The sequence below is a fragment of the Lytechinus pictus genome, chromosome 17, assembly GCF_037042905.1.
Source record: "Lytechinus pictus isolate F3 Inbred chromosome 17, Lp3.0, whole genome shotgun sequence".
NCBI lineage: Eukaryota > Metazoa > Echinodermata > Echinoidea > Temnopleuroida > Toxopneustidae > Lytechinus > Lytechinus pictus.
The window spans coordinates 18,946,815-18,960,998 of NC_087261.1; the positions used below are offsets into that span (position 1 = coordinate 18,946,815).

The 14,184-nt window shown below is 36.1% G+C and overlaps 1 protein-coding gene across 2 annotated transcripts in view; it reads right to left on the reverse strand.

Moving 5' to 3' along the window:
* The window catches only part of LOC129280162 (venom phosphodiesterase 2-like), a 39,366-nt gene extending 30,630 nt beyond the window's left edge, over positions 1-8,736 (reverse strand). The window contains exon 1 of one of the 2 annotated variants that reach the window (XM_064112500.1): positions 7,805-8,736. In XM_064112500.1, the coding sequence (XP_063968570.1) occupies positions 7,805-8,338 (534 nt within the window). In that variant the 5' untranslated portion in view covers positions 8,339-8,736. The remainder of the gene's footprint in view (positions 1-7,804) is intronic. The other variant, XM_064112499.1, reaches the window with a different exon arrangement.
* Between the last annotated feature and the right edge of the window lie 5,448 nt (positions 8,737-14,184).

The following is a 14,184-nucleotide window of genomic DNA, read 5'->3' on the forward strand; positions in this document are numbered from 1 at the left end:
AAAGATCTGTGTCTGCAGACAATATGCCCAGGTAAATCGGCCCAACACCTGGAATATTTCGACAATGATTAAATATGTCCATAAACAGAAAAACACTATCAAGATCAAAATGGATATATTCCGGCTGCTTCTCGGAACATACTTACACGTCCAAACTATTAAAAAGCTAACATTGAAACGGCAAGGAAACTACATGTAAGTGAAACACAATACCATGTACAATTTCGTTTCTCAATTGAGGTTGCAAAGAATAGATTATTAAAGCCTTGAAAATGGTGACAATTCTTTATCACCTACGGGGACATGGTTCCATGTACAGGGATTCAAATAGGTCATCCAAATAGACTGGCGACTTTGAATTGTAGGAGAACGCGACGAAATCAAATTAACGAATTCCAAAAGAATATGATTAGTATTTCGAATAATTAAGTGAAGCTGAAGAAAATAAGGATTTTTAATTATGTTTCAAAATGACAATAAAAATATGTACATGTAGCAATGGTAATATAGATCGGAGTCGACCAACGGACGGTGCGATCATATTTTGACTGGGGGGTGTAGAGGTATCAAAGACTAACTTCCTTTTCTCCTTCTTTTTTCCATCACTTGAAAAATTATGGGAGGTAAGAAATACACACTGGAATCTGAGATATCATAACAGTCAATAATTACACCATTAACACCATTCTTACATTTTATCAAAGAGCATCGAAAAGGTTGTCCCGCCCTGGGCCTCTTGTTTTCAATATCGTTCTTGGGTGATGTACAGACCTCGGCAGCGCTATAGGGAATTTCTATGGGGGGGGGGGGCAAAACAATCTAAAGGTGACGTATTTTTTTCTCTTTCTCGATTGATTATAGGCAGTGGTAATATACGTTTACGCAACCTATACCTATGTTGAGGGTGACACGACATTTGCTCCGGTCTTAATAACTCAGAGGTTACGGGGTTAAAGTTAGGATTGTAATAGTTTTTTTTTAAGAATAATGTAAATATATTGATTAGGGTTTATTTAGTTTTGGAGGTTAGGTTTAATGGATGACGTCATCAGTCTCCTCGTTTTACATACCGACCAGGATGTGCATATAACTGTTTTGTGAAATTAAGTGAAACTTTAAAATTACATAACTTTCTTATTTTACATCCGATTTTGATGAAATTTTCAGTTTTATGCTTGTTGGATATATAAGAAAAATAACTACTTTCCCATATGCGGATTTTGTTAGATTATTAGTATTATATTCCTGAGGTCAAATACTGCCAGAAACAGTTGAAAAATCATTTGTTGCGATTTGTTCCGGGTCAAACCATATATTGACCCGTCATATATGCCAGGCTCGATCAATGAGGACGATGTTTGATGATATTGGCCCCTGGCCATTTTAAATCCTCCATTAGCCTAACGACGTCACGTAAAAGATTTAATGCGAATGATTAAAAGAGCGCCAAAACCCTATCAAAGGGTTTTTATGGTTGATCACATTGTCATGAATCAAAATAGTCGCCTTTTGTCAGATATTTTGTTCACGTGAAATGCATTCATAATAGATTGTACGTGAATCTATTATCATGTGATCATTAACAAATGTTATTTGGTTCAAAGTGATATAATGGTTCCATCGGCATTCTAAGACGTAGTTAGTTAAAATACAATAAATGTCTTTACTTTATTGTGTAGGCCTACCAGAAGAGTAACATATCCAGGGGCTTCAAACTTAAAGAAACTATCCCCATTTTCTCACATTTTTTTTATGTGGGCACTTCTTTTGGGAGTTTTCCTTTTTTCCTGTGTTTTTTTTTTTTTTTTTTTTTTTGGGGGGGGGGATGGTCTGCTTTACAATAATCAAATTCATCTGTCTTATCTCCACTGTCATGATGCAATCTGTTGGCAAATTCTATATGATATCATTACCAGTACGCATGCGCACTCAGCTTGTGCATGTTGACCGCATTGCAATTATCGATTGATGATGAGATGACATATCATACGTGTGCTATATTTTAAGCTATGTTAGAACTGATGGCAGAACCAAACGAGAGTTTACATTATATACGTAGGTTTCTACATAAACATGATAATGCATGAAGGTTTTTTTTTATCCGACCTGTACTGTTTTGGGTGTAGTGTCGAATACTATGGCAATGTTTCTCTCATTTCTTGCTTTTATCTGAAAAAATTATGCTGTACTTGAGGATGGATTTTACTTTTAAAACCATTTTTTAGCAAAAGAGTACAACCAGATATAATCGAAATAATGTCGAATGTCAATGTATTTCACGATGAATACATGAAACATGCAATTCATCCATGATATTACCGGGTAATATTCAATTCAACTGGTAATGGGTTTGACTAATAGTCAAAGTATACAATGTAATAATCCAATTTCTGGAATACTAGGACATTAGCATTATGATGGAAGGCAATCAACCATAGCTTTATCATGTTCATCATCATTCTGCATTGTACCAATCTGAACAGAATCGAAAATGTCATTAATGTTAATGCGAAGAACATGTCGAACGTATGATACCCCAGGCATCACCGTGATTTATGTATTAAGTAATTATTTATATGATATGAAGACTATTAGAAGAAGGCTCGTCGGACACTAAGCGTTTTGTTTACGTTCCGAGAATATCGTGTTTCCCTCTTCAATAAATGTCTGCTCTTTCACAATTGTAGTTTTAATATTTTAATGTCCCCAAATTATCGATTGATACACCTCGTAAATCAAATTAAATCCATTTACATTTTCGTATAGACATACCTCCCATACAATTCCCATTAAACTCCCCCATTAATCAAAATAATTATCTCAATATTGAAACAAGTAATATAATCACACATCATGAATCAACTTTACAACATTCCTCAAATCTTCACCGATATTTTCGATTATTTCCTGTCATTTTAACAGTAAACTTTTCGTCAGGGTGAACTTCCCATTTAATGTATTCATGAATTCGCCTTCCTTCATGCTCTTGGGATATACTTTTCATAACCCAACTTTAAGAATAAGGGCCGCTGTGTGGGACACGCCATTAATTGTCGTCGGAGCAGATGTCATGGAACCAGCTGTGTTCGGATCCCCTGAAGAATCAAACTTTTCGTGTGAGGGGTATATGCATGTATCATGGAGATAGCTCTATGCATGTATCATGGTTATATTTGCCCTTCATTGCTGGAGGGGGAGGGTCATTTTCCCCACCCCCGGCCCATAATCTGCTTTACATGAACTGTAGGTTCAAATTATAGTTTTAATTAGCAATCATTCCTACATCAAATTTGCTCACTTTGAACAAATCTTGACATACAAAAGAACCATTCCAGAAAATAGTAAACGTGTCATTTCAACGTTAAAAGGACATTAAATGTCTATCAAAGTCCGTGAATTAGCGACTTTCTGCCTCAAAATCGGCGAAACCGAATGTGATCTTGTTTGCGCCGAACGAAGTCAAGTCGTGCGCACTTTTTTCAATACCAAACAAGATATATTGTCTATGCGCATGCAGGATCGATACAAAGAATTTGCGGAGAATTTTTTGTGTGGATACAAACAAAAAAGATAATAGGTATTTCATGCAACTATGGGCAATTATTTGCGTTGTTCTGTGATATTTGATTAATTCAACTGTGGGGGTATTTTCTTCTTTTCAAGGGGGGGGGATGCCTTTCACTCAAAGATCAGAGTAATCCCATCTCAAAACATGATCATTTTGTTCACACGATCGAATACAATTCAAATAGTGACCTCATTATAAAGTATTCCACCGCCAAGGAAGTCATATGAAGCTCATGTGTACACCGCCAGTATTATGGTAAGTATAAAAAGCTCAAGGAAACCATAATTTCATTTAATATCAACATATTTCAACATCAACCATAATTGGTAATTTCCTTCACAGACTCATTTCAAATTCCTCATAAAATATGAATTAACATTCTGACTGCAACCATACGTTTTTCTTTAAATTTTGGGGTATAATGATAAAGGAATATAATGATAATCATGATAATCCTCTATCATTATCTTAGTAATAAACACTATGTTTTAGGGTGACCTGCATACCAACAAATGGTTTGAACAATGAATTAATTACTGGGTTGGGCGCAGCACAACGTACATGTACGTGGCAAAGGCGAGTCACAACAACGGTGCTTCCAAACTTGCGAAAAGTTTTAGAATGTTAAAGCATGTAGTAGGTCCATGGTTATAGCATGGACCTACTCTGATGGTTAGAGGTTCAAACAATAGTTTTCTGACCTTGAGTCGTTAATTAGCAAGTTTGTGTTGGCTCTACTGCAGCTACTTCGTAATTTAACAACAATGGGCAAAACAAATTATTGATGAAAGGTTATTGCAGGAAGTTATTGAGTCATTTTTTAATCTATCTGGTTTTCTTTTTGTTTATATGATGCATTTATTTTCAATCGTCTGTTTACTATATAAAAATCATATTTTTTAGGTGTGATGTTATCGTGTTGCCATATTTCGAACATTATTGCGACAACATGGACAAGGCAAATATGTTTCAGTCGGTACTAGCTTTAAATATTCATCCAGATGATTACCTTACTTTGAATCTGCAGATTGTAAGCCTTGATAAAAATTAATAATAATACCAACATGCTTATATAGCGCATATCAATGCCAAATGCGTCCCTATGCGCTTCATTGGATATTATTACCCCGCTTTAGCCCCACAGCCTTTTTACAGCGCAGTGGCATTTCAAGGAATAAATTCCTGCCAGGTACCTATATACCTCACCTAGGTTGGGTGCAGCACAACGTGAATAAATTTCTTTCCGAAGGAAATTACGTCATGGCTGGGATTCGAACCCATGACCCTCTGTTTCAAAGTCCGAAGACTAATCCACTGGGCCACAACGCTCCACAACAAAGCCATTTTGGGCAGAGCTAGTTCCCATGCCACATTCGCATCAGAGATGTCTTTCTCATTCAAGGATCATTACAATACAATGTAAGTATTTATATCACGCTCTTCATAATAATTATATCACAGCGCTTTACAAATGAGCAAAAATACAATTGTAAAATAAAACAAATTACACCTCTATCGTGAAGTTACTAAAAACCTTGATAGAACTGGAACAAAGCCCTACTATTGGACAGAGTTATTATCCAAATACCCCCTCCCCCCTTCGCATCAGAGATGGCTTTCTCATTTAAGAATACGACTGTTTGTCAGTAAACAAGAAAAGTCACACTTTGCAAACTAACTTTGTATTTGATCGGGGGAAACCATCTCCAATTCATTTGTTCGAGCAGGCGAATGGTTTATGAAGGCTGTTCATTCAACGCAGTCTTCTGTAAATTTCGTTTTCTTTTTAAAGGCCAAGTCCACCAAAGAAAAATGTTGATTTTAATAAATAGAGAAAAATCAAACTAGCATAACGCTGAAAATTTCATCAAAATCGGATGTAAATAAGTTATTACATTAAAACAAATTATAGTTTCGCTTATTTTTCACAAAACAGTGATGCAGTCACATGCATATGGGAAAGTCCATAATGTCCTTCGCTCACCATTTCTTTTGTTTTCTTATTGTTTGAATTATACAATATATCACTTTTTACGTATTTGACAATAAGGACCAAATTGACTGAACCATAAGATGTTTAACTATGATAATTCCACATATTCCGGGAGGAATTAGCCAATGAGGAGGAAATTAGAATGTACACAAAAGAAATAGTGAGTGGATGACGTGATCGGTATCCTCATTTGTATACCGACCAGGATGTCCATATAACTGTTTTGTGAAATTAAGCAAAACTTTAAAATGTCAGAACTTTCTTAATTTACATCCGATTTTGATGGAATTTTCAATGTTATGCTTGTTATATTTTTCTTTGTTTATTCAAATCAACTTTTTTTTTAGTAGGGGTGGACTTGTCCTTTAAAGGGGAATTTTTTTTCTATGATTTGTGTGATTATAAAAAAACATTCTGTTTAGTCTTGTTTTTGTTCTTCTGTATCTTGCCAGTGGAATTCAAATTTGGGAATAAATCTCTACGAGACCAAAATATATCATCTGTATCTTGGAACGATAATCAAAATATAACATTGATATTACACAGAATTGCAGTGCACGCCTTCATCTTACGGGAGCGGTGCGTGTTCTACAAAAGTATAGAAGTCAGAATGCAACGCATAAAGAGACCAGAAACGGATGTGTTCATCGAATAAAGCAATTTCATGTCCCAGTGCTAATATCATAATTATTGTGATGTGTTGATTTTGAAAATAAAAGAAAAGCTGGTGGCATTGTCGGAGCCCTACATGCTCTACTTAACACTGAACTGAAGTTCCGTCGCACAATCATTAACATACCATGTATTTGGGCATTTTGAGATGACAATGATGATATTATGTAGGAAAAAAAAAGTCTATCATTCATTATCATCTGATGAGGTAAACACAGTCGGGAACTAACCATGCATGGACAAAAAATAAAGGTAAAATAAGGTAATGGCAGGGGAAAATATTTCATGATAATATCTTTTAATCAACGCTAATTGTCACAGTATCATCATATATCTAGATCTGAAACATTAATGTAATCTTATCTTTATGAAATCATGAAATCTCGTAAGTTAAGAACGACTTTAAGAAAGACTGGTGATCATTTCTTACGCGCTAAACCATCGCCAATGAACATTTGGTATATTCCATTTACCACAAGAAATGATCACCAGTCGTTCTTAAAGTCGATCTTAACTTACGAACAGCTTTATGAAACACCCAACAGGCATCTTTAAAGATACAGTTGCCATTTGAAAACTGATATTGGTACAAAGCAATTATATAATAAACGGAGTGTATACTACGCACTCTCCAATGTCTCCATTAACATCATTTTGTTTTGATCATCATCACTACCACCACCGGCCACCACCATCATCATCATCATCATCAAAACCACCATCATAAACGTCATCATCAACGTATTAAACATTAACGTAAATGTCATATCCATGTAACCACTTTATCATCACCATCAACACCATACGAGTTAAGACTATACAGTATCACCACCACGACCACCCCCCCCCCCCCATCATTCAGATTCATCATCATCATCGTCATCATCATCATCATTTTCATCATCACAACAACATCATTTACAGCATCACTATCAGCATCATGATCCATTACCAATATCATTAATCAACCATCATTATCATCAACACCACCACCACTAACATTACCCGTCATCACCATGACCATCATCGTAATATTTAAGATCAGTATCAAAACCAAAATTACAATCGACATGGTCATCATCATCACCAGCAACGCCACCATCATCATCAATCATCGCCACAATCACCACCACCATTATAGTTATATCAGTATCATCATCCCCACCACCATAACCATCATCAACAACAGCATCTACAACATCGTTATTAGCATCATGAACCATCACCAGATCACCAATATCATCATCTATCATCGCCACCATCAACACCACCATCGAACATCACAACCACCACCACCATCCATCATCACCATTATCATCATTACCACCTCCATCATCACCACAATCGTTAAGACCAGTACCGGAATCTAATCCCAAATTACCATGATGATAATGATCATCATCATCATCACATCGTTATCAGCAACATCATCACCACCACCAGCATCATCATCATCATCACCACCATCGTCATCACCACCACCACCATCATCAAAAGCATCACCCTCATCAACATCGTCATCATCTTCATGAAAATCCCAACACAAAACTATGGGCCTGTGATTTAATTACCTTATGGTCCTTGTCACGGCCGTCGATGCTGGTTGTTCTCGGGGTCGGTCTAGGACCAGCCTCCACATCTTGCACTGTCTCTTTCTTAATCGGCTGTCCATCTGCAACCTGTAGGGATAGGTTAAGACTAGACAGCGATCCTCCTTTGTAACCGTTATTAGACTGAGCATTATACTTGCTCTCCGCGTCGCTACCGGCCGGAGTCCCTCTGGGAGTGCTTCTCGTTTTCGTTAGTTTTTTCGATCTCGGTTTATCCTCATCATCCTGGTAGTAAGCCGGGTTCTCGCCACCCCTGACGGCCGTTGGCTTCACTATCTGGTGATCGCGGGTGTTCTGTGCGTTCGGGTAAGGCTTGGGGTTAATGAGTTCCAGGACCGATGCAGGTGTCCTGGAGCGACTTGGAGCATTGCTGGGGGTGGAATAGTTCCTCGGACCCACACTAACAGGCGTCCGGGCTCGACTAGGCGGGTTATCCGTGTCCGAAGCAGAATACGGCTGTGGGTTTCGAATTGAATCTAGGTATCGCTGCGACATATTGGCTGTCAGGTGTAGATCATCACACGCGCGGAAGCTATGACCGTGGCGCTTCGATCAGCAGCAAAAGCGTATCAGTTGGAATCATCAACAGTGCTTAATTCCATGCATACCACATCAATGGATAAATGCCGCTTCGAAGGAGACAAATGTCCTTTTACACAGTTTCCTTGTAGGAATATTTACACCTGAATAAAAATATTGCGAACGAGCCCGATGCTTTTCCCATACACAAGGCGGTGGTTGTATTCGGGCTTTTGACCGTTTCGTAATTCTAAAGGAATGCTTTCCATTGTGCGGTCGACTGTGCATTTGTGTTCGTTGTGCCATACAATACTGTTTTGCATTTGAAAACGTGTCCTCAACCGTCGAGCAAAACAAGCTTGCCTGGATCGTGTGCCCGTGTACCATATGATTATATCAAACTTCAAAATAGCATGAACGGTGATGGGGGCCATAATATCGCATTGTGACAATCGAATTGCATTGTGGGTGTAGTATTGTGTGTCAGATATGATTATCTCCTTTCATGTTTTCACGCGCGGAGTGCATGTTTCTTTTTCATGAACAGATGAAAGAAATATAAAAGTACATATTCCCGGGGTTTTGCTTTACAAAACTGTCTGTGCCCGCTTGCTGTCATCCGTGTAAATCGATATTTGAAAATGCAATTATATTCTATTCTACTGAAATGGTAGTTTATAGCAATGCTGATTATTTCTATTGACTCTGATAGATAGCACATTTGATTTTATTACGGGCAAAGAGCATAACGCATAAAATGTAACATTCATTCTCAGCACTACCTATCGAGCATGGCCTAAGTGACAACATTCAATTCAATTCAATTCATTTATTTTCTCTTTCAATCTTTTTACATTTACAATGATAGTTCAATATACATATTTACAAAATATAACATTTAAATCATTTTTTATAATACAATAATACCATGAAATCGAAAGGGAAGGAGACCAACTAAAAAGCAGAGCTTGTAGGGTGAAGGCCCCCTTTTATAAGTAAATTTTATGAATAAAAAATAAGATAAAATAAAGAAATAAACAATATGTATATATATATATAAAATGAATAAAAAATAAACAAATAAAAATAATAAAAAAATAAATAATAGTAAAAATAAATGATTCAGTATACGCTGTATACAGAAATCATAAAACGATTAAACATATATACAAAGAGAAATTAATAAACACATTTACATATTAAGTTCTGAATTACATTATTGTCATTATGATTTTATTGTTAAGTTCTGAATTACATTATTGTCATTGTGAGTTTCATTAAAAGGCTGGGAATAATATGATTAGATCAGATAAAGGAAAATCGGGCAAACAAAACACTAGATAAAATTCATCAAGGAATAACAGTTATGCCTTGCATTATTTCTGTGGATCAATACATGTCTTCGTGAATATGCAATGAACAAGCTGATGATGTCGTATCCCCCCCCCCCCCTTCATCTGTGATTTTATTATATGAAATTATCTAATATTCAAATATTAATAACATTGGATTGACATTCAACTGAATTAATGCATGACATGCAGCTGCAACGTATTTCGTTACAAGGGAAACGTGTTTGTCATATACACTATGTATGAAAATATGAATTATTTTGATTCCACATAATAAGGGAAAGTTGTGACATGATATATCATCAACTCACCAAGTGAATATTCATGAAGGCTTTAACTGTCTTCACAAAATATTGTTAAACTTAAAAATTCACTAACCTCGTTATTTTTTATTAGATTTTGATGAAATATTTAGCATTGTGCTCGGTGATTTTGTACTCTATTTATTTATGTGTAGTCGTTTTCAGCCTGGAGTACCCCTTTAATGTGAAAGTTGAATTTCATTATATTATTTGAGAGTGGAATGATAATTTGGCAGGTCAAATACTTATCATGACCTTGTCAATGTCGTGAGTGCGACAGAAAACATAGCGAAATCATATACAAGTCTTTTGAAAGTCAACGCGTGAGGGAATTTCTCAACAAATAAAAACAAACAATTGCTGCAGCAATAAGAATAATGATGGTAGTGATTTTAACCTGATTGCTAAGAAAGCATGAATGATTGTAGGCAAGCAAACAGAGGACCGACGGCTTAAGGTCCTCTCCGAGGGACCTGGTTATGCCTTAATAAAGGGCAATAGTGCACTGGCGTACAGATGGGGGGCTGTGGGCTCTTGCCCTCCCCCCCCCCAAAAAAAAAAATCGCGACCAAGAATAAAAAAAAAATTAAAAGGAAAGAGAGAAGGTGAAATATATGATATTATTTTCGAAATATGTCAATAGCAGTCACAAAGCTGGATTGTTGTAATAAAAATGTCAAAATCTGTTCTGGCTCTCTTTGCCCTCTCGCAACTTTTTGTACATTTTACGCCATATCCAGCCCCCTCAAAAAGTTTGGCTCATTACGCCACTGACTGAGTGGGAAATGAACCCGGGTCAACGGAATCCGAAACCCCCGCTCTACCGACTGAGCTATCGAGCCTTTTATGATGCGCTTTATACATCTGAACGACCTCTCTAAGCGCTTTATAGATATGTTATCATACAGCGTGTGCACTTTTTACACTCCCTGGGGAGCATTCCAACAATAGTTCCAAGACTCAATTTGGAGGCATATACTTATGCTTTCACATCCTACCGGGTACCCATTTAACACATGGGTGGAGAGTGGCAAAGTGTGGATTGACATTATAACAAAGGACGCGAAGGCCGCTGTGGGATTTGAACACACGACCCTCTGATTACAAAGCGAGGGTCAGAATCGCTACACCACGACGCTTTCACAACTGATTTATTGACAAACGAGCAGTTTATATTTTTGCTATTGGGACTTAACTAATCAATCTGAGGAAACATTAGTCAACTGGAAAAAGTGGATAAAACCCTGGCCAGTGATATTTGCCAACTGTCCTTGCATTTCATAAGCACAGAACCCAGTCATCTTGACTGTTGAATGGCGGGATGTTTTTCCGACTTGAGCTTTCTTCGTCATCAAATTCATAAGTGAAAAATACAATAATAATAGCAGACAATAAACAATCTTTGCGTCGTACTGGCCCTATTTTATGAAATTTATTAAAATCACTTTCTTTCAACTTCCAACACAATCATTCTTCAAAAAGACAATATAATGTCCATCTTTTGACTTCCTATTGATTTTCTATTTTCTCTCTCTCTCCCCTTCTCTCTCTCTCTCTCTCAGTCTCTCTCTCTTGTATGTATATTCATGTTTATTTTTCAGGTACGTTTCATTTAATTTGTTTTATAATTCTGTTTTTATTGAAAAATTAAGAAAATCACATTTTATATTTGTTATTTTTATCTTTTGTTATTTGTTTCCACATTTAAACAACATTTTTACTGCATCTCATTTGGTGCATTACCTTAACTATTCGCTTACACCATTTTCCAAACAAAATGATGTGCATTTTCTCTTGTGTCAAATAATATTTTTGTCATTTAACCCCCCCCCCCCCCAGAAAAAAAATAAGTTGCACCTCCGAGCTATCGCAGTTATACAGTATGTTCCTTTCTTCACTAATGTTGTCACCATAGGAGAATAGGTAAGTAGTTCCATCGCCTCATTAACCTGATCGAGTAGGCGATGACACTTTATTTACGATGTAACAAAGGGGAATGATACGTGATTCGTTCTCTTCACTATAACGGTGTTACATAAGGCGTGATCCATTCTCTTCACTATAACGGTGTCAGATAAGGATGTATGGTCCCTTCTCTTCTTTATATAATGGTGTCACATAAGGCAATAGGTGTGGTCCCTTCTCTTCACAATAACGTTGTCACATAAGGTAATAGGTGTGGTCCATTCTCTTCACTATAACGTTGTCACATAAAGCAATAGGTGTGGTCCCTTCTCTTCACTATAACGTTGTCACATAAGGTAATAGGTGTGGTCCATTCTCTTCACTATAACGTTGTCACATAAGGCAATAGGTGTGGTCCATTCTCTTCACTATAACGTTGTCACATAAGGTAATAGGTGTGGTCCATTCTCTTCACTATAACGTTGTCACATAAAGCAATAGGTGTGGTCCATTCTCTTCACAATAACGTTGTCACATAAGGTAATAGGTGTGGTCCATTCTCTTCACTATAACGTTGTCACATAAGGTAATAGGTGTGGTCCATTCTCTTCACTATAACGTTGTCACATAAAGCAATAGGTGTGGTCCCTTCTCTTCACAATAACGTTGTCACATAAGGCAATAGGTGTGGTCCATTCTCTTCACTATAAAGTTGTCACATAAAGCAATAGGTGTGGTCCATTCTCTTCACTATAACGTTGTCAGATAAGGCAATTGATGAATGGTTGGATGTATTTCATGAGTCTAATTCAAACATTGCATACATAAATTTTAACAATTAATTGCAGACATATTACGAGAAAAATTTTCCTCTGATATCACAGGTCAAAAGAAAGAAGGCAAAAATGCCATGGATTTCTAAAGCAATTTTAAGATCCATACATACCCGAAATAAACTTTACAAGGCATTTTTAAAGAACCCTTCTATTCAAAACAAAAATAAATATAAAACTTATAGAAATAGACTAACCAATACAATTCGAGCTTCTCGCAAATTATTTTATTCCGAGAAGCTTTACCAAGTTAAATCAAACATGAAAGCCACATGGGAAATTATAAATTATTTGATTGGCAAGAAACCAAAAATATTACCCAAAGATAATTTCACAGTTCATGATGTTGCGATAAATTCAGAAGATGTAGCTGATACCTTTAATTCCTTTTTTGTTTACTTAGGACCCACATTGGCAAACAAACTTGACAAACCTGATGAAAATTTTGGAAAATTTCTTCCCACGCCCATTAACTCTTCTTTATTCTTTAACCCAACAAATGTTCAGGAATTAATTGAAATAACAAAAAAAATCTCAAATCAAGCAAATCACAGGGGATTGATAGAATTAGTACTTCCCTTCTTAAGCAGATCATACACTATATTGCCTCTCCTTTGTGTCATATTTTTAATCTGTCGATTAGCACCGGAATATTTCCCGATTCCCTAAAAATTGCAAAGGTAAATCCTGTTTTTAAAAAAGACAATCCGCATGAAATAACAAATTACAGGCCTATTTCTATTCTTCCCAGCATTTCCAAAATATTAGAGAAGATTATTTACAATAGACTTTATAAGTTTCTAGATACTTTTCATTTTCTAAATTCAAACCAATATGGATTAAGGAAAGGACATTCGACTGATCAGGCTTTAATACAAATATACGATAAAATTACAAATGTAATGGCAAAAAAAAGAACATATAATAGGAGTATTCATGGACTTAAGCAAAACCTTTGACACTCTTGACCACCAGATATTACTTTAAAAACTTGAAAATTATGGAATTCGCGGAATTACACTATCATGGTTTAAGAGTTATTTGTCCAATAGAAAACAATATGTAATTCACAATAATATTCCTTCTGATTTTCAGTTAAAACAATGCGGAGTTCCACAAGGATCAATCCTAGGCCCCTTGCTTTTTTAATATATATCAATGATTTGACAACTGTAACACCTTTGTTATCATATGTATTATTTGCAGATGACACCAACATTTTTTGTTCACATAATAGCTTAGAAACTTTAGTAGATATAATTAACCGTGATTGCCAAACCTATCTTTGTGGTTTAAGTGTAATAAGCTTTCACTCAATATAGATAAAACAAACTTTATATATTTCAAGTATACACACTCACATGGTAACGAATTTCCTTTCAATATAAACATAGATAATATTCCTCTCAAAAGGAAAAGAGAAACAAAGT